Source organism: Ailuropoda melanoleuca, chromosome 12 (genome assembly GCF_002007445.2).
Source record: "Ailuropoda melanoleuca isolate Jingjing chromosome 12, ASM200744v2, whole genome shotgun sequence".
NCBI classification, from domain to species: domain Eukaryota; kingdom Metazoa; phylum Chordata; class Mammalia; order Carnivora; family Ursidae; genus Ailuropoda; species Ailuropoda melanoleuca.
The window spans coordinates 36,741,864-36,760,997 of NC_048229.1; the positions used below are offsets into that span (position 1 = coordinate 36,741,864).

General features: G+C 56.6%; 2 protein-coding genes across 3 annotated transcripts in view; both read right to left on the minus strand.

Annotated features, from left to right (window-relative positions):
- DLL3 (delta like canonical Notch ligand 3) overlaps nucleotides 1–11,816 on the minus strand; it is a 14,856-nt gene extending 3,040 nt beyond the window's left edge. Inside the window, 9 exon segments of the mRNA XM_034639458.1 lie at nucleotides 36–175; nucleotides 2,364–2,586; nucleotides 3,273–3,487; nucleotides 4,544–4,668; nucleotides 4,670–4,725; nucleotides 4,727–4,785; nucleotides 5,891–5,945; nucleotides 6,783–7,064; nucleotides 7,193–11,816. Of these exon segments, the coding sequence (XP_034495349.1) occupies nucleotides 36–175; nucleotides 2,364–2,586; nucleotides 3,273–3,487; nucleotides 4,544–4,668; nucleotides 4,670–4,725; nucleotides 4,727–4,785; nucleotides 5,891–5,945; nucleotides 6,783–7,064; nucleotides 7,193–7,534 (1,497 nt within the window). The 5' untranslated portion in view covers nucleotides 7,535–11,816.
- A 120-nt stretch (nucleotides 11,817–11,936) lies between these two features.
- On the minus strand, nucleotides 11,937–18,927 carry TIMM50 (translocase of inner mitochondrial membrane 50). Of its 2 annotated transcripts, XM_034639457.1 has the most exons (11): nucleotides 18,474–18,927; nucleotides 17,454–17,610; nucleotides 16,889–16,920; nucleotides 16,659–16,680; nucleotides 14,886–14,944; nucleotides 14,674–14,793; nucleotides 14,165–14,269; nucleotides 13,968–14,066; nucleotides 13,459–13,615; nucleotides 13,019–13,125; nucleotides 11,937–12,145 (listed from the first exon to the last, which is right to left on the minus strand). In XM_034639457.1, the coding sequence occupies exons 1-11, from the start codon at nucleotides 18,579–18,581 to the stop codon at nucleotides 12,044–12,046; spliced, it is 1,068 nt and encodes a 355-aa protein (XP_034495348.1). In that variant the 5' UTR covers nucleotides 18,582–18,927; the 3' UTR covers nucleotides 11,937–12,043. The 2 variants fall into 2 exon arrangements, with proteins under 2 accessions (XP_034495348.1, XP_019663641.1); XM_019808082.2 differs by lacking the exons at nucleotides 14,886–14,944; nucleotides 18,474–18,927 and having other exon boundaries at nucleotides 17,454–17,591.
- Between the last annotated feature and the right edge of the window lie 207 nt (nucleotides 18,928–19,134).

A 19,134-nucleotide genomic window follows, 5' to 3' on the forward strand; every position in this document is an offset into this window, starting at 1 on the left:
CGCGGAAGCCCAGCGCGCAGGAGCAAGCGGCGCGCGCCGCCGCCCTCCAGGCACGTGCCGCCGTTGGCGCAGGCGCGGCCGGCGCAGTCATCCAAGTCGTGCTCGCAGCGCGGCCCCGCGAAGCCGGCGCGGCAGCGGCAGCGCAGGGCGTGGCCCAGGTCCAGGCAGAGCCCGCCTGTGGGGAAGGGGCGTCAGGGGCGTGGCCCGGGCCGCGGGTCCCCAAGCCTGTCCGCGCGCCCGCTCCTCGGCTCTGTAATCCTGCCCGCCCTTCCCTCTGGGTCCCCGCTGTCTCTATCTAACCCTAGGGGCCGCCTCTGGGAGTTCGCCTGGACAGCAGGCCCGCTTCTTTTCCTCCCCATTGAAGTCTTGGTTTGAGTCAGCCTCACCTTGGCGCTCTGTATCTCCTTTTTTCTCTCGGCTTCAACCACATTCAGTTAGTAGTACCATAACATGTTTGAACCAGCTGGCCTTTGCCCGTGCCTTCTGCCTGGGATGCCCCTTCCCTTTTCCCTTCCTCCTTTCCTCCCATTCTTTTCACCTTGTCGCTCCCCGAGTTCAGCCTTCAGGTCTCTGCTCAGATGTTCCCTTCTCCAGGAAGTCTTCCCTGACTCTCTCCATCCCAACCCCGTGCTCCCCCATCACAACCCTAACAACTCTGGGCTCTGAGGACAAGTGTGTCTTCCCCCCTCGGCCGGTACCCTCCCTGGTGGTGGGGCCCAGAGCTGTCTTAGTCACTGCTGTGTCCCTAATATCACTCAGCCCAGAGTGAACACTCAGTGTTTTGGAGAGAATTAGTATTATTATAAGAATGTGCATGGGCACCTGGGTGGCTCAGTCGGTTAAGTGTGTGCCTTCAGCCCAGGTCATGTATGATCCCAGGGTCCTGAGATCTAGCCCCACATCGGGCTCTCTGCTCAGTGGGGAGCCTGCTTCTCCCTCTCCCTCTCCCTCTGACCCTCACTCGTGCTTGCGCTCTCTCTCTCTAGTGGTCTCTCTCTCTCAAATAAATAAATAAAATATTGGGGAAAAAATGTGCTAAGCCCTTTACATTCATGGTCTTATTTAACCTTGTAACAACTATGTCAGGTCAGATCTCTCCACTACTCAGAACATTCCTACGGCTCCATCTCCCTTGTGGTAAAACCACAATCTTCCTCATAGCCCATGAAGGCCCATGCAATCTGTCTCGGTCACCTCCCTGACCTCATCTCTCACCACTCTCCCTGCACTCACTCTGCTCCATCCATACCTGTTTCCCTGTGATCCTCAGCAGGGCAGGCACATTCTAACCTCAGGGTCTTTGCACCTGCTAGTCCTGCTCCCTGGAACATAACTTTTCCCCCTACATCCCCATATAGCTCCCTCCTTCACTACCCTTCAGCCAGGTTTTCCTTAACCACTTTGGTTAAAATGTCAACCCTCTACCCATACACACTCCCCATCCCCCTCTGGGTTTATTTTTCTTTAGTTTTTGTTTTGTTTTGTTTTTAGATTTTGTTTATTTATTTGAGAGAGGGAGTGTGAGCAAGGCAAGGACCAGAGGGAAAGGGACAAGCAGACCCCACGCTCAGCACGGAGCCCAATGTGGCCTCGATGCGGGCTCCACGCAGGCCTCGATCTCATGACACGATCTGAGCCGAAGCCAAGACTCCTCCACTCAACCAATTGAGCCACCTAGGTGGATTTTCTTCTTAGTTTTTATCACCATCTAGCTTCCCATATAATTTACTTATTTATCTTGTTTATTGTCCATCTGCTCTGTCAGCTCTATGAGGGCAGGGTTTTTTGTCTATTTCAATCCCTGCTGTATCCCTAGTGCCTAGAACAGGACCTGGAACACTGTAGATACACAAATATACATTTTTAAAGTAATCTCTACACCCAGCATGGGGCTCGAACTTACACCCTCGAGGTCAAGAGTTCCAAGCTCTACCAACCAAGCCAGCCAGGTACCCCTTACTCAAATATTTTTGAGATAGAAATACCACCTCGCCCAGAACAGGCTGGGCAGGAGTGCCTGGGTGGCTCAGTCAGTTGGGTATCAGCCTTTGGCTCAGGTCATGAGCCCGGGGTCCTGGGATCGAGCCATACCTCTGGCTCCCCGCTCAGCAGGGAGTCTGCTTCTCCCTTTCTTTCTGCCTCTCCCCCCTTCCCTGCTTTTATTCCCTTCCTCTCTCAAATAAATAAATCTTAAAAAAAAAAACAAAAACAAAAAAAAAAAAAAACACGTTGGGCATAGGGGGAGGGTCACTTTCCCAGGCCAGAGGGTAGAGAAAGCCAGGATTCCCACCCAGACTGTCTGAGGCAAGCCCCGCTTTTGCCCACAGACCACGCAGGCACCCCCGCACCCCCCCATCCCTCACCGTTCCGGCACGGCTTCAGGCTGCACCGGTCCACTCTCTTCTCACAGTTGGAGCCTTGGAACCCGGGCGGGCAGTGGCAGACGTAGGCAGAGTCAGGGTCTGCGCCTCCCACACACAAGCCGCCATTGAAGCAGGGTCCATCCGCACAGGTCACCCCGCTCACCTCACACCGCAATCCGTAGAACCCGCGGGGACAGGCGCATTCGAAGGATCCCGGGGTCTCCTGGGCGGCCACAAGAGGACTTCAGAACGGGGTCTCCTGGGAGCAAAATCCCCTTTCCCCTCCTGTCTTGACCCTGAAGGGCTGCTCCTTGCCCGGGCCTACCTCCCAGTCTTCGGGGGCCGCACCTGGGGCGTCCCCTGAAACAACCCCTCGCTGCACTCCATGTTTCTGCAGGGGAAGCTCTGGAGGCTCAGGGGGACCCCATTCCCACCTCTCCACCTTTGCCTACAAAGGCTGCCAGCCTGGTCTGCCCTCCCCGCTTCTGTCCACGTAGCCGAATCCTGCCTCTGGGTCCTAGCCCTAAGCCCACCTCCTCCATGAAGCCGCCTCTGGATCTTCCCTTCTGAGGCCCGCCCCCTCACCTGACCCCTGTTTCTCATGTCCCTTGGTGGCAGTGTCCAGGTGGCCCACGCTGGGCTCCACTTTATCCCAGTACACACCAGGCTCATTCCCACCGCCACTCCTTTGCTGACCGCAGGCCGCTCACCTGGTCTACGGGCTCTTCCCAATCCCTTTCCCCAATCCTCCTTCAAGGCCCCAGATGAAGGCTGGGCACCTCGGGGAAGCCTTCCTCTGACGGCTACCCAATTCCCCCTCCCCGCCCTCCCCAGGTTGTGATCTCAAGGAGCCGCCGACAGGGGGCGCGGGGAACTCCGTCAGGACGAGGTAGGAGGAGCTATACTGACGCTGCAGCTGCCGCCGTTGGCGCACGGGTTCCCGTCGCAGGGCCCAGGCCTGGGTACGAGGCATCCAGTGGTGGCGGAGGATGGGCCCCTGGGGGTGAGGCAGCTGCTGGACACAGGGATGGTGCAGAGGGGCCCAGTCCAGCCCTCCAGGCATCGACACTCATTGGGCTGCTCACAGAAGCCGTGGTCAGGACTGCAGCCTGCTAGACACGCCGCTATGGGGGAAGGCGAGGCAGAGGGAAGAATAATGTTGATGAGGGCAGGCTCAGGAGGAGAGGAAGCAGAGAAATTTCTGAGCGCTTCCTATGCACCACCTTGTTTGATCCTTGTGACGGACAACCCTCTGGGCCAGATGGTATTGTGACCTCCCAGTTTCCGGATAGGGAAACTGAGGCCCACAGAGGCACATAGGAAGTGGCAGATCGAGGTTGTGAACCCAGGCCATTGAGCTCCAGACTCGGTGCTCTTAGAAAGAGAATGGAGTGGGGCCTCCAGGGTCTGAGCTTGGAGAGAGCAGAATGAGAGAAGGGCCTGGGCTTGGGGAGGGGCCCCGGGTCTTTCAGGGGGAAAGGGAGGGTCTTGGATTAGCGCGGGTCTGGGAAAATCTGGATAAGCCTGGGAGTCCTAGGGGCTTCAGTGGGATTCAGAAGTCTGGGGAGGAGTCTGGGGGTCCCCATAATGGAGGTCCGGGACCCAAGATTTAGAAAGCAATGATACCTGGCCTGCAGTTGCAGGGAGGGAGGATAAAGTATCCCTTGGTGAGGGGGTTGTGGGAAACTGCGAGGAGTTTCCAAAGCTCCTGGGCGGGGATAGGAAGAGCCCCAGCATTAGAAGAGTTTGGAGGGTCCTAGCATCTGGAAAGGGGTGTGCGCATGCGTTAGAGGAGGAAGGCGGGGGTAGTACCAGCATGGGAAAAGGGTATGCGGTGCCTATTAGGGAAGAGAAAAGTGCTAGGAAGAAGGAAGAAGGCTGGAGTGCCCCAGACAGGACTGGAGAGAAGTCCAGGGTCCTCAGTTTCCCCACGGGTGGTAGCTGGATCATGGAAGGGGGCTGAGGACCTCCTCAGAGGGTCTGGAGCGGGGCCTGGGGTACTTGGCCAGCGGTCAGCAGCCTTCCCTTGTTTCCTGGTGAGGGGTGTCTGCGGCACCCGGGAAGAGCTCTCGAGTCCCCAGTTCCCTGAAGAGGGTAACCGGGTTGTGAAAGGGACCTGGGGGCCGTGAGTGCAGCTAGGGAAGGGCCGGGGATGGGATGGGGTGGAACGCAGGACTCACGCGCTGCCTCGCACTCGTCCTCCGCCGGCGCGCAGGGTCGCAGTCCCGAACCGCACCGCGAGGGTGCGCTGCGCGAGCGGCAGAGGCGCGCGCACGCGGCCCCGACGGCGGGCGGCTCGCAGCGCGCGGTAAGAGAAGCGCAGTTCCCAGGCGCCTGCGCGCTGCACATCCCGGGCCCACGGGGCCCCCGGCCGCCAGGCGGCGCCGGCCGGCCACGCGCGCCAGCAGGCTCCAGGCGGGCCCTGCGGGGAGAAAGCAGTAGCGCTGGGTGGGCCGGGCCGCGCTGCGCCCGGACTCACTCTGCGATACAGATGGAACTTGCGCTCTCCCTGCCGCTCTTAGCGAGGCCTAAACACCCCTTTTCGAGCCCTGAGAATAGCAATAACCCACTTAGCAAGGCTGTAAACTCCTATAATGATGTCGCCACCCCATTTGTATCCTATGACCATCGCGATGGTAACAGTCTGCCCACAGAAGCCGAAATACCCCCGTATCTTGCCCCAGAATCTTTGTATATTAGAGCAGTAATGAACCCTCTAACACCCTGTGCCATTTGATATGTCTATACGGCCAAGGGGCAACGCAGGTCTTTTGAAATGAGGTCAAAACACCCCGAAACTGTGCCTCAGGATCTTCCTATATAAAAATGGTGACAGAGACCCCAATTACTAGACCATAAATTATCCTCATTGCCTGAAGCCTCAGGATACAGAGAGAGAGAGAGAGTGGCATTCTCTGCCCGGCAGAGCTGTCACACCCCCACATTGTGCCACAGGAACTTTTTATATCTAAGTGGTGACAGAACCACCCCCACCCCCTTACACTGTGGGCCTTACATGGCTCCAAAATCGCCTCAAATTAAGAATAAATCACACCATCTCCCTCAAGTTGCTCAATATTCTCTCTGATGAACCTGGGACATCCCATAGGGCTCCTGGGACCTCTATGTGGACGCCATGACAGAGCTTTGACTAGAAAAACCGGAAGTAACTCCTACCGACCCCGGCTTCTCAAACTCCGATGGTGATAGTGCAGAACTGTGAGAGGCTATATCCTCCTGCTCTGGTGGCTTCAATTCCAAGATAGTAAGATCGTACTTCACCGGGTATCAGGCCATAGACTCCTACATCCAGCACGAGGACAAGTTTACACCAACCTGCCAAGAGCCCTGGACTACCAACACCCAGAACTGCACTCCAGGAGCTGTGAGGACATCATGGGCAGGCGACCCCGTGAACGCTCCACCCTACAGACAGCCCCATGTCACTCTCCTGGGCCTTACATGGGGCCCCAACTCCCTGGGGCCCCCACACTCTGCACTTTAGTCCGTTGATTGAAGACACTCACCTCCAATCTGTTCTAACTCCTCTCTCCAGGTTTCAATGATGAGAGAGAAGGTGCCCTGGTTCGGTGGAGGAAGGAGGGGAAAGAATGGAAGACAGTGGTCAGGGTGGGTACTTGGAGAAAGCCAGGCTTTAGGGGTGGTGTCATTCCAGGGACCAGGCAGACAAGGGACAATTCCCAGAGGGGCTGGACCAGGGAAGGAATGACAGTTTGGGCTTCCTTTATTGAGCACTTCCTGTGGGTAAACACTAGACTGTAGATACCTGGTCGAATCCCTCAAGAGGGACCCTTGTGAGGTACCATGATGACCCCATTTTACAGATGGGGAAACTGAGACTGGAACAGGGAAAGCCACCTTGCACAAAAGGACAGGGGTCTAGAATTCAAGTACAGGTCTGTTCGCCTGTCTGCTTTTGGGGTTGTGGGATAGGAGATAGGATTTTGGAGGTAAAAGTCATGAATACAGGCCCCAACTGGAAGATCTGAGAAGGGATAAGGTGAGAGGAGACTGGGGTTCCAAAGACAGGATGTGGGATGGTCCCTAAGTGCAGGGAGATCTGAAGATAAAGATTCCAGTGTTTAGGGATCCCCAAGGAACAGAGGTAGGGTTCTGTGAATTTAGAATTTACAGAGGGTGAGTTTGAAGTTCCAGGAATTTGGGGTCCCAAGCATGCAGGGTGGGCGCCAGAACATTTAGGATCCCTAAAGAAGAAGTGGGATTCAGAAATTTGGAGTACCCTGTGGGTAGCCCACAGGGTCTAAGAATGTGGGATTCTGGATGATAGTTACTGGTCTGGGAATTTGGGGTCCCCAGAGGGCAAGGTTGGGGTCTTGGAAGTTGGAGGGCAGAAGGCCGTAGAGGTTTGGGTAAGGCCTCCCAGCACGGGGTTCTCACCGGCCAGGCTTCCCGGAAGGGCACGCGCATGAAGCCGTCGGGCAGCGGCAGGTCAGGCGCTGGCGCTTCGGGCTGCTGGGTGTAGATGGGTCCGCGCGCGCTCAGCGCCGCGCCCAAGGTGCACAGAGACTCGGCGGCTTCCTCGGAGACCCCTGGCCTCAGGCAGACCCTAAAGAAGAGGCGGCAGGGGCCCTGCGCACCGCAGGGGGACCGCGGGGCCCCCGGGCCTGGTCCTGGCCCGAAAGAGTGGATCTGCAGCTCGAAGACGCCTGCCGGCCGTGCCTGGGGCCGGAAAGGGGCGCAGGGTGAGGGGGCGTGGGGGCCCAGGCGTCCCGTCCGCCCCGCGCCCCCTCCCCAAGCCCCCTGGGTCGTACCCCTTCCCATTCCTCCCTTTCCACTCCTGCTCTGACCTGGGGAAGGAAAATAAGCGCCAGGATCACCGTCCGGAGCAGGAGCTGGGGCATCTGCGGGCTGACCATGGCCTTTCGGGGGGCGCTGGGAGCCGCAGCTGCGGGCTCCCGAGCCTTATATCCGAGGGGACGGCTCCGCCCCTTGAGGCAGCCGCCGGGCTCCGGGAGACTCTGGGGGGAGGTCGCAGGGGAAGGGGAGCTTGCCGGAGTAACCGTGAATTGGGGTGTGGGCACCGGCAATGTAGTGGGTGTGTGGTCCTGGGTGTGGTTTGGGCACGACTTGGTGTGTGACCGAGCTCGGGGTGGGGTTAGAGGGTTATGCCAGTGTGTGAGGTTGCACATGATTGTAAGATTCTGTGCGTGCGTGTGGTGTGAGCAGGAGCTACTGGCTGGAGGCTGTGCGGGACTTGGTGAGTGTGTGCCTGAGACGGTGTGGCTCCACGTGTGCCTCGAATTGTGTATGGTTAAGACTGTGAGGTTGTAAGTAATTCTGAGATTCTGTGGTTGTGTGTACGGGTGTGCACCTGCATAGAAGAACAGAGGTGTACGTGACTTCAGGACTGTGTGATTTTGGGGGAGTGCGCAGCCGTTGTGGATGCTTCTCTGTGCGGGTAAAGGAGTAAATTTGAGAGATCCTGGCCCACGGTGTAGAGTCACAGGAACCTCTCACTTTGTGGTCCGTGCAGGTAGCTCTAGGTGGCCGTGTGTGTGTGGTAGGGTCTGTGTCAGCTGTGAATAACCGAGCGTCCGTGCGTGAAAAGACAGGAGGTGTGGGAAGTCCACGGGTGCACCCATGTGTGGGTACGATGAAGATCCGGGGTTCTTTGTGGACCTCTGTGTGTGTGTACATGCGCAGCGTGTGTGCTCCCCTCCCGAAGACAAAGCCACCCTTGCAGACCCCGCGTCGCGGAGGCACAGCCTCCGGGCCGAGGCGCCCCCGCCTGCGAGGGCCCCAGCTGTATGTAAATGCCGCCATCTGCCGGACGGCCGCGCCCCTCCCCCTTCGGGCCGCAGCTGGGCTGCCCGTTTGGCCTCCGGAAGGTGTGAGGAGCAAATGGGCAGGAAATTCCGTCTTCACAGATCAGGGGACCCCCCCTCTCCCTCACGGTGGGGGGAGGGGGCACCCCCGGGCGGTCCAGAAGCCCCTAAGTATTCCCGGACCACCGCAAGGAAAGCCGGGTGAGGAGCAGATGCTCCGGCCTCTGGTCACAGTCGCTCGGGGCCAGGTGCTGAGTGAAGCCCTCACGCAGGTGACGTAAACCCCCCCGCACCCCCCCCCCAACGTTGTCATACTTAGAGGCTAATCAGTAAGGTGGGAATACAGCTTGGCTGTATTTAGAGAAGATAGGATGATCCATAAAGCATAGCCCGGGAGACCCGGGCACACGCCAGCGCGCAGCAATTTTTAATGAAGGAGAGAGTTCAGTTAAAGGGTTTCCCCTTACGGGCGCCGGCTGGCTCCGTCGGTGGGGCGAGCGACTCTTGATCTCGGCGTTGTGGGTTCAAGTCCCACATTGGGTGTAGGGGTTACTTAATAAGATTTTTCCCCCAAGATTTATTTTAGAGAACGCGAGAGCGGGGAGGAGCAGAGGGAGAGGGAGAGAAGCAGACTCCCCACTGAGCTTGGGGCCCGATGCGGCACTCCACCCCGCGACCCTGGGATCATGACTTGAGCCGAAGTCGAAGTCAAGGGTCTGTCGTCGGTCAACCGACTGCGCACCCAGACGCCCCAAAAATAAAACCTTAAAAAAAAAAAGTTTCCTCTTAATCCTGAGGACTGGAGTCATGTAAGGCTTTTGAGCACGGGAGGGCCAGGGCCACTGTGTGTACACCCCAGGCTCCTTCGCACAGGTCTCCCCTCTACTCGTGTCCTCTCCACTCCCTCCTCTATTGAATTCCGTTCTCAGCAGGATGCGCCTCCTGCCAGTACTTCACTAACATTCACCAAGGTGGCCATGCACCTCCTCAGAGTCCCACAGCCCTGATTCCTCTCCCCCAGCCGGAACCACCCTGGCCTACAGGGTCTAAGCACAAATCTGACCGTGTCCTTCTCCTGCAGGCTCGAGCATGGCTCCCCAGTGCCTTCAAAATACACTCCGAGGGGCACCTCAGTGGCTCAGGCGGTTAAGCGTCTGACTCCTGATTTCAGCTCAGGCCTTGATCTCAGGTCGTGAGTTCAAACCCAGAGTGGAGCCTACTTGGAAAAAAAAAAAAAAAGAAACAAAGAAAGAAAATACACCCCAAGACTCTAAGGCTGACATTTGAGGTCCCCCTTCATATCCCGCTACTCAAACTGGCCCTGTAGCCCAAAGCAGAGGGCCAAACCTCGTGGACCAACTACTGGGAGGCAAGTTTGGCCCTGTACTGGGGTAGGTGGAGGAGTGAGCTTCCCATCACAGGACACATTCAAATGGAATTTGGACAGTCTTTAGAACAGGCTGTGGGAGAAGGCAAAATCCTGCCCTGAATGCTAACTTGGGAAGGTAACAGATTCCAGGTCTGAGATATCTCAAACATTTTAAAGATCGTAAAAACAGCCAAGCTTTATTGAAGGTTTGTGCCAGACATGATAATGTTTCAGGTGAATTCTGTCATGTCTGCGTGTGAGGTATACTTTAAGAGATTTTCATGAGTCTCTTTGGCTATTTAGGACTTTTCCTTACAAGCCAATCTTAGGCCCACAGGCCATGCTGAGGTGACATCTGAGTAAAGACCTAGGGTGAGAGGAAGAAGGGGAAGTGATATGTACCCTGGGAAAATATTCCTGACAGAGGGAACAGCAAGTGCAAAGGCCCTGAGGTGAGCGTGCCTGACAGAGATATCCATGGCTTTCCTCATTTCCTTGTGATCAGATATACCCTTCCAAGAAACCTTCCTTGACTGTTCCATCCAATCCAAATCAGTACCTCAAGCCCCCAAACCACTCTGTCTACTTACCATACCATATTTTTCTTTATGCCTTTATTACCTCGAGAAAGATCTGACCATTGCCTCCTCCATGAGGGGAGAGCTTTTTATCTAACAGGGAGAGCTTTTTATCTAATTTGCTCACTGATGCACCCTAGTGCTTAGAACAAGGTTGGGCAGTCAGCACTTAGGAAATATTGATGAGTCAGTCAATGAACGAGGGAAGTACTATTATGAATCACTTATGAATAAGTAAACCATGACCCTTGAGACCTAGCCCAGGTTATAGATAGTACACCTTGGGGCTGGACGGGTATGCAAATTTTAACATTTCTTTATAGACATGGAGGTGAGCCTTTAAAAAAAAAACTGGTAAAAGTCCAGAAATTCAATCTGGCCCACACAGTTACACTTTAATTATTGTAACAAACACCAGGGAATGTCTTTTTAAAATATTTAACTGGTACTAGCACTAAGTGCTGGCTGGAGGAGAGAGGCTGGGCCAGCCATGGGTGGGGGTCCAGGATACTTCAGTCTGTGAAGAGCCAGTATGGGAACCAGGTAAGAAGACCCAAGGGAATCTACATACCGCCGAGGAGGGGCTGTCCTGTTACTCACAGCTGCTGGAAGACAGGTCCTACCATTACCCCTTTGTGAGCTGAGGAAGCAGAGGCACAGAGACTCCTGGCCCAAGGTCCACAGCCACCATCTGAGGGCCTCTGTGGAGCACCTCCCTCAGCACTCCAGCCTAGCCTCCGAGCTAGGTACGGTTACCTTCACAGATGGGGAAACTGAGGCATGACAGGCGAAGTAACCTGAGACCACACGAGGTGGGAAGCGGCAAAGCTGGGATTTGAACGTGGCCAGTCCAGGACCCAGACTGGAATGGCACGCAACCGTGGCAGCCCCTGCAGGAGCGACAAGCCACGAGTGGCTGCTTAAACTAGTTACTTAAAATGATACGAACAGGAGCTCTAGTCCTCAGTTACCCTCCTGACACTGCACGTACTCCATGGCTCCGTCCGAACATGGCGGCCAGACCGGACAGTGCAGACACGGGACATGGCATAAACATCACAGAAAGTTCCAGCGCGCAGTGCTGCCACGCCGTCTGCCTGTCCTAGTTAGAAGCCAACATCTCCCAATCGGGAGACTTAATATGAAAATCCCAACTTCGGGCTTCTATGGAAAAAGCTGATCAAGCAACTCCAGGTGCACCTTCCCACAGGGCCACAGCCGGCAGAGGGAGCAGCCGCTGCCCTCTCAAGGCGGGAGGAGCTCTGGTCCATCAGAGGCCCCTGAGGCCACATGGGGTGTGTGCACACAGCGGCCCGGCAGGGACCTGGCTCTCAGACCCCCAGTGCCGCCCTCTCTTCCCTTTTCCAGAGATGAGGAATCTGGGGCCAAAGAGTGAGACACACTTTCTGAGATCACATGGCACATGGGAAGATGTGGCCAGAGGGACCTAGGTTTGCGATTCCCAGGCCAGGGTTCAAAACCAATCACAGGGGCGCCTGGGTGGCACAGCAGTTAAGCGTCTGCCTTCAGCTCAGGGTGTGATCCCGACGTTATGGGATCGAGCCCCACATCAGGCTCCTCCGCTATGAGTCTGCTTCTTCCTCTCCCACTCCCCCTGCTTGTGCCCTCTCTCGCTGGCTGTCTCTATCTCTGTCAAATAAATAAATAAAATCTTTAAAAAAAAAAACAAAACCAATCCCGGTCCACCAAAGAACCTACTCCGTGCCTGATAGCCGATCGGCCACTGTGGGACGATGACCCAAGAGTCCCGGACCTCACCCCGATGCCCCCAGCTGGAGACTCTCCGGACACAGGAGTGTGGCATCTGGGATGGACTTTATTGGATGTGGCTGCCCAAGCCATGGTCTGGGAGCACTGGGGCCTGGGGCCCAGGACCCAGGCAGTGAGTCTGAGGAGGCTCAGAGGTCAGGGCTGTTTGGAGCGAGGCCATAAGCGGTTGGTGAGAGAGCCAAAGAAGAGGTTCTGCTTGCTGGATTTGGAGAGCTCAGCCAGGCGCTGCTGTTCTTCCTGGGGTGAGGGGCAGAGGAAGGTCAGCCGGGGCTGGGTATTCTCCTCCTAGGCTCCCTCATCCAAGGGTCCACCTTCCTTAAACCTCTGCCTGGCCCAGACCCCTTCCCCAAGACCCTAGAACACCAGCCCAGACACAGGAGCCCAGACTTAAGTCCCAGTACTGTCATGACTCCCTTCCCCAGATCCCAGGAGGCGCCTCCCCTGAACCCTGGGAACCTATCCCAGACCCTATTTACCCTAACCTGGATGCTGGTGAGACCTGTGGCCCTTCATCAGACTGCACTGTTGCACTCCCTGGGCCCCAGTGCCCAACCCTCAGCCATATGACACCCGTCTGGATGCTGGGGGATCCCAGGCCCCAATCTCCAGGACTCATCCTTTTGGCACTCAGGAGCTCCAGCCCTCCTTCCAGGCACCCAACCCAGAATCTGGTCAACTTCAGTCTAGACTGACCCCTGAGGATCTCATTCCCAGACTTGATCCATATTCTTAGCTCCACTTCCAAATTACCAGGATCACACCAAGACCACCAGAACTCCTTGTCCAGTCCCATGGGTCCAACTGTTCAGGGATCCCTTTCCCCAGACCTGACCCAAACCTCCTGTCCACACAAAACTGGGGCCCCCAGATCTGTTCGAAAGCATCCAAGCCCCATGCTTGGCGTTCCCTGCCTCCTATTCTCAAGAGCAGGCTGCGGAATTGACCAGCCCCTCCCCTTGACAAGAACCCTACAGGACAGACTGAGTGGAAGACAAGGGCCTCGCTCAAGGTCTTGCAGCCACAGCAGACACAGGCAGCTCAAGGGCCCCTCTCCTGGGAGCCTCGGACACTGATGCGATGCCCCCATCCCCCTGCAGTCTGGGGGCCCACCTGCTCTAGCCGGCTCTGCCGCTGTTTGAAGGCCTCCAGTGGGTCATCCTCCAGGGCGTAATGCTCCAGCACAGTCCTGACATCCTCCACACGGTTCAGTGCAATGGCTGTGGGCACAGCAGCCAGGGGTCAGCCAGGCAGGAAGGCCACAGGAGAGCAGGGCCCACAAGGGTGACGGTCAGCCACTGAGGCTGGTCAGAGCTACCTGAAACATTTCTTAACGCTCTAAAAGGGCTCCCCTGGACATCCCCCAAGTATTCCCTAAATATTCCAAAGCACCCCAAACATTCTCAGAAGCTTCTAAAGATGGCAAGATGCTTGTGAACCTCCCACACCTCAAGGACCCAATTTTACATGGGGGTGGGGTTGATTTAAGCATCTATCATTCCTCGAGAGTCAAGGGCTCCAAGGTCAGAGGCCAGGTCAGGGGTCAGCCTCACTCTTAAGGAAGGCAGACAGGTCCAACAAGACCCTGTCATCGGAGTTGCCGTCCCAGGGCCGCAGGGCGACGCCATTGTAGGGCTGTAGGCGGAAAGCTTCCTTCTTGCAGTCCACGACGACTACGCGGGCAGGGTCCCGATTCAGACACGAAATGTCCTGGGAGTGCAAACAAGGCCCAGAGTCTCATACAAGCTACACAGTCCCAGAGACACTCGGTTCCAGACAGACAGCAGACAGTTTCCAAACCTCATATCCCTCCGTTACCCCCAACTGTCTTCTTTGGAGAGACTCCATCCCCTGAACTCCCACCCTGGCTCCCATCCCCAGATACCAGGGAAGGAAGAAGAACCTAGAAGCCCAGCCCTAGGGGCAGGCTGAAGTCCTGCCAGAATCAGACCTGGGGCAGAAGCAGGGTTGAGGCTGCGGTCAGAGCTGGGGCCTCTTTCCCTCAGGAAGTGCCAGCACCCCCCAAGTCCCAGAGGACCACCCATGGCCCCCTACATGGCACCTTAACATGGTGCCCATCCATGTATCTTGTGGCATCCCGGAACAGGCGGTAGGAGATGAAGCCATGGGGGTCCACACTGTCGATGAGCGGGAATGCAGTCTGGGGGTAGGATGGAAGGGAGAACAGGGTCAGGCTGAGCCCTGACCCTCCCGCTCTCGGGCCACACTGACCATCCCTCCGCTGTCCCGGGGCCTTACCATGCCAGTCTCAGACGTAAAGATGACAATTTCATACAAAGGGGCAAGCTGCTGGAATAAGGTTTCGATGCCTGGACGCTTCTTAAACCTCCAGCCAGTGGCCAGCTGGGGAGGCAAGGAGGACAGTGAAACACCAAGACCCAGAAACCCCCAGAACAAAGCCCCAGCCTGGAGGCTCCCCGGAACAAGAGTACTCTCCCCCATCTTTGTAGCTCCAGGGCGGAAGGGGCTCAGGAGTACACGGCTGTGACTGAGGGTCTCAGAGTCTGGGGGTCTGGGTCCCAGACTAACAGCTGACTCCTCGGTAGCACGGACCGAGCGCCCAGGCACACTCCCAGGCAGCTACAGGGTGGCCGGTCTCCCGGGTGAGAAAAGCAACGAGAGCGACGCCTCCTCCCCAACATCACAGCGGAGCTGGCTCCTGAGTCTCTGCTCCTAACCCTATCACCTCGACCCGGTCACCCATGTTTATCTAGTGTCCCCAACCCGCTGCCTTCCCCAGGACACACCGACCACTCAGGGTGCAAGAGGACGCCAGTGAGCTCCAAGACCAGCGTGTAGGGCGGCTGGTAGTACGGCTCCCGCAGAGGGTCTGGGAGGAGGCAGGGACTGGTGGGCTCGATGATCATCTGTGGGAGAAGGACGGAGCGGGGAGTGCTCAGACGAGGAGGCAGAGGCTGGGGCCGGAGGGATGGGGACGGGGCTCGGGGCTCCTGCTCACCTGTCTATAGTCTTTGAAATATTTGTATGTCCGGCGCAACTGCTGTACCAGAATTGGATCTAGGAGGACACCAGGGCACAGAGGGATTCCGAGATGAGCCACTGCTCAACCTCCCGGACGAACCAGGGCTTTATTTACCTACCGGACACAAACAAGTCTACAGACCCACCTGGTTTGAACGAGCTCATTTCTAAGTCCAAAGACAGAAGGCAAGGACATGACCGCCGGGCAGGAGTAAATATGTTTATTCACCTGCCCCGTTTTAATGTGAATACTTACACCCCTCTCCCCGATATAAAAGGGGACATCGATATGTCTGCCCACTCAAAACCCACATACACGGAAGTCTGCTGACATGACGCCAACTTGTTCCGTCCATTCTGAACCACCAGGCTGCCGGGCCTGTGTCAAGCTAACATGCTGAGTCTGTTTAAACCACACTAACTATATACATACACTTAAATACTTTATAAACTAGCGGTTCTCAACTCAGAGCAATCTGGTCCTCCATCTTCTGAGGAACTTGGGCGGTGAAGACACATGCAGTTGTCAAGATACTGGTGTCCCGGGGATCGAGGCCCACAATGATGCTCAATGCCCTCCAAGGCACAGGGCGTCCCCCACAGCAACGCACCGCCTACTCCAAAGTACTGAGGGGGCCAAGGCTGAAAAGTCCTGCTTTAAATGATTCTACTGGAGCCAGCTGAAAGCAGGAAGTTTACCTGACTGCCTACTTCACTACAGTACTTTTATTTTTTTATTTTATTTTATTTTTTAAAGATTTTATTTATTTATTCGACAGAGATAGAGACAGCCAGCGAGAGAGGGAACACAAGTAGGGGGAGTGGGAGAGGAAGAAGCAGGCTCATAGCGGAAGAGCCTGATGTGGGGCTCGATCCCATAACGCCGGGATCACGCCCTGAGCCAAAGGCAGACGCTTAACCGCTGTGCCACCCAGGCGCCCCCACTACAGTACTTTTAGTCCAGTTAAGCCGCGATCTATGCATGGGCCTGCCTCTTCACAACCAAAACACTGAAACGAGTTATGCTAGCAAACACACACTTTTGAAACCTGCGTGTTTACCTGCCCCACTTAAAATCAGTATGTTGATTTATCTGAACCAGAAAGATTACCCAGTTAAAAGATTATACTTACCCACCTGCCCAACTTAAGTAACCAATGTATTAACATGTGCATTTGCAAACTTTCCCAGCATGAACAGGTGGCTTTCTGGAAATTTTATTTTTCTCCTGGGAAGGGCCAAGTGTGACAGGACTGACAACTACTCGCTACTATCCAATTTGTCAGAAACTCTCCACCAAAAGCTGATTAACTAAAAGAGGGAGGGAGAAAAGAGATTGTTCGGAAATTTGGAAATTCCATTGTTTTGGAAATGAGGAGCCTGATAGGGTGAGGGACTTGGGGGGAACAAGAGGCTTTCATAAAGAGGAGGGGATTAAGGGCTGCAGCCGCTCAGATCTAAGGGACAGGAAGCCATGTGTCCGGTGACAGACAGCCCCCTCTCTCCAAGCACTCCTACTGTGGACTCCCCTCCCCCATCTGTCCCTGACCATCTGCTCCTGGGCCAGCGGAAGAGGACTGAAGAGGACTGGGGCTTTGTAACGCCCCTCCCCCCAAAGCCATCCAGGTGTTGACTCCCCTACCCACCAATGGAAAGGGGGAGGGGCACCAGATGGGAAGGTCAACATCCCTATAAATAGCAGAATAGGGAGGTTTGGGGGACCTCAGAATCTGTGCTTGTTTTTACTCACCATTGTCGAATTCATCGGGAATCTGGAAGGTGGAGACAAAAATATAGGGTTTGGGACGGCAGAAGCAGAACCCCATTACACCCAAAAAAGGAATCTTCGAGAGGAGTAGGCAAAGGTCCCTGGGAAAGAAAGGCTCACCCAAGACCAGAAATGAGCCTCAGCAGACCAAAGAGGAAAGGACCCACAGGATGGGACCCCTGGCAAAGCCTCTGGGTCTCTCTCCCCCTCACCTTGGCACCAGTTTCATCCACAGAGTTGTTTCCTGTAACGGAGACAGGGAAGAGTGAGAGAAATTGGGGTCTGGTCTTGAGGAAGGAAGAGGGCAGGGGGCCTAGATTCCTGGGGATGAGGGAAGCAGGAAAAGGGATGGTCTCCTAAGATCAAGAGAGGAGGGAGCTGGTAGTCAGGATCCTGGGTTTCCCAAAGAAGAGGGACAGGGGCAGGGTCTCCTCAGTCTCTGAAGGAGGAAGGGATGAGGGGGAGGGTTGGAGTTTTGGGTGCTGCAGGAAGAGGCAACTTAGGAGGCTGGTCCAGGCCTCTCCATCCCATTCTTTCCCTCTTCCAAATGACTCTCTGGATCCTAGTGCAGAACCAACTAAGAGTGGAACCTTGAGCAAAGTGGGTAGAGGAAAAAGAAAGGTCTCCCAGTTCCAAGGTAGATGTTCTAGTTGGCTGCCTTACTGAGGGAGGAGCCAGCAATGAAGATGGACCAAACCCTTAGGGGGAACAGGGGGCAGGTTCTGCAGAAGAGAGGGCCAAGGGAACAAAATTGGGAAAAAGGCATGTGTCTCTCACCGAAGATATAGATGACGCTCACAGTCCCACCGGCACCCAGCAGCCCAGCAAGCCAGAGTGCGACTTTTTTGGCGTAGCTGGGACCCTCTGTGCCCCGCTGCTGCTGTGGCCCCTGAGCCTGGGCCTTGGTGCCCGTGCGGCTCCCAATTTCAGTAGCCTGCAATTGAGAGGAGGTAGGTTAGCCGAAAGAGAGGTGAGAAAGGTCAGGATGATTCTGGTATGCTGGCAGAAGGATCAAAGTCGGGAGCCAGGAAGCAGACACCCACATAGCCTCAGGGTGTTGTGTCTCTGGAGGGGCAACCAGGAGACTGGGTCTCTTAGAATAGTCAAAAAGTAGACTGTCCGGACCCAGGATCCCAGGGGTTCAAGAGTTGATAGGCCGGGTACCAAGGATCCTGTAGGGCAGGGAAATGAAATCAGGGAGCCTGGCTGGACACTGGGATGCCGGGAGCAAGGCAATGGAGAGCACAAAAGGGGACTGGACGGGTAGATAAGGCATCCGGATGCCCGGGGCTCAGAGTAGTGGGGTATAGAGGGAAAGGGATGGGAACCTGGATAGAGCAATCGCTTGTCTGGGGAAGTAAGGGCACGAAGCGAGGTCAGAATGGCTGTCAACGTGGAGGCAGGTTGAATCAAAAGCCCGGACATCTACCTCATCATCACCGCCACCACCGCAGAGAAAGTACCCCCAAGGCCAGAATGGGACCCCAGCATCCCGGGCCCTCCCCCTCAAGTATTACCTGAGAGGTCACTAAGACGGGACACAGGTGACCTCCCTTGCCCCGGCCCCCACGTGGGGTCCAGAGGAAGTGGCGTTCAGAGGACGCACTTCAGCCCCCAGCATCTAGCTCGGGGGCACAAGCGTTGCCCACCCCGGGAGGCAGGGAAGCTCCCCGAAACGCGGGCGTCGTTCCATTCAGCACCCCGAGGTGCTGCGTCCCAGAACCCCGGCGCGGCGGCGGCCCTCCCGGAACTCCAGGAAGGGGCCCCCGCACTCGGGGCCACCCCAGTCCGGCTCACCTGGTCCGGGGTCCGGGGGGGCGGCGTCGCCAGCCTCGCGCACAGCCCCCGCGCGCCTAGCCGGAGCTCGCTCCCCAAGCGGAGGAACAGCGCCGCCGAGGCCGCCATCTTGCGCTGACGCCACGCGGCCCCGCCCACTCGCCCCCTCCTCTCGGGGCCCGGGCCCGAGCCCTGGCCAATGGGGGCGAAGGGGTGGGGTGGGCGGACGGGAGCCGGAGAGAGACAAAGGGCTCCGGGCGGAGAACGGCAGGCGTGCTAGCCCCGGGCGGCGCGCCGAGCTGGTTGAAGTGCGCCGGTCTCACGCCTCGCTCGGGCTGTGGGGCTCTCCCCCGCCCCTGCACCCCACGGGGCGGCACACGCAGTGCCCGGGGGTAGGGCTGAGGCCGCCGCGTGGGAACCCTGCGGCTGCGGATGGTGTCCTTAAAGAGAAAAACCGCGAGCTAGTTGGTCTCGCCCAAAGGGGTCCGTCCAGGAAGCGGACTGTAAAGCCAGCCCTCCCAAACTCTTTCCCCCACGTGGAGCCTGGAGGCCGAATCAGCCTTCTCTCCTGTCCTCAGAGCCCTCTGGCTCCTCCTCCCATGAGCTTCTAAGGAAGGGTCTGCAAAGCCAGCCATTTCAACTGAGGGCTCAGTCAAAGGAGCGGCGGCTGGCTCTCCGAGAT

What these genes read in the sequence shown, in the direction of transcription:
- TIMM50 (XM_034639457.1), bottom strand. Translation starts at nt 18,581, where the DNA reads ATGGCGGCCTCGGCGGCGCTGTTCCTCCGCTTGGGGAGCGAGCTCCGG. An exon ending in ATTTCAAAGACTATAGACAG is followed by an intron (nt 14,794 to 14,885) that starts GTGAGCAGGAGC and finishes CTTCTCCCACAG; the next exon opens with ATGATCATCGAGCCCACCAG. An exon ending in TGGATGGGCACCATGTTAAG is followed by an intron (nt 13,616 to 13,967) that starts GTGCCATGTAGG and finishes TTGCACTCCCAG; the next exon opens with GACATTTCGTGTCTGAATCG.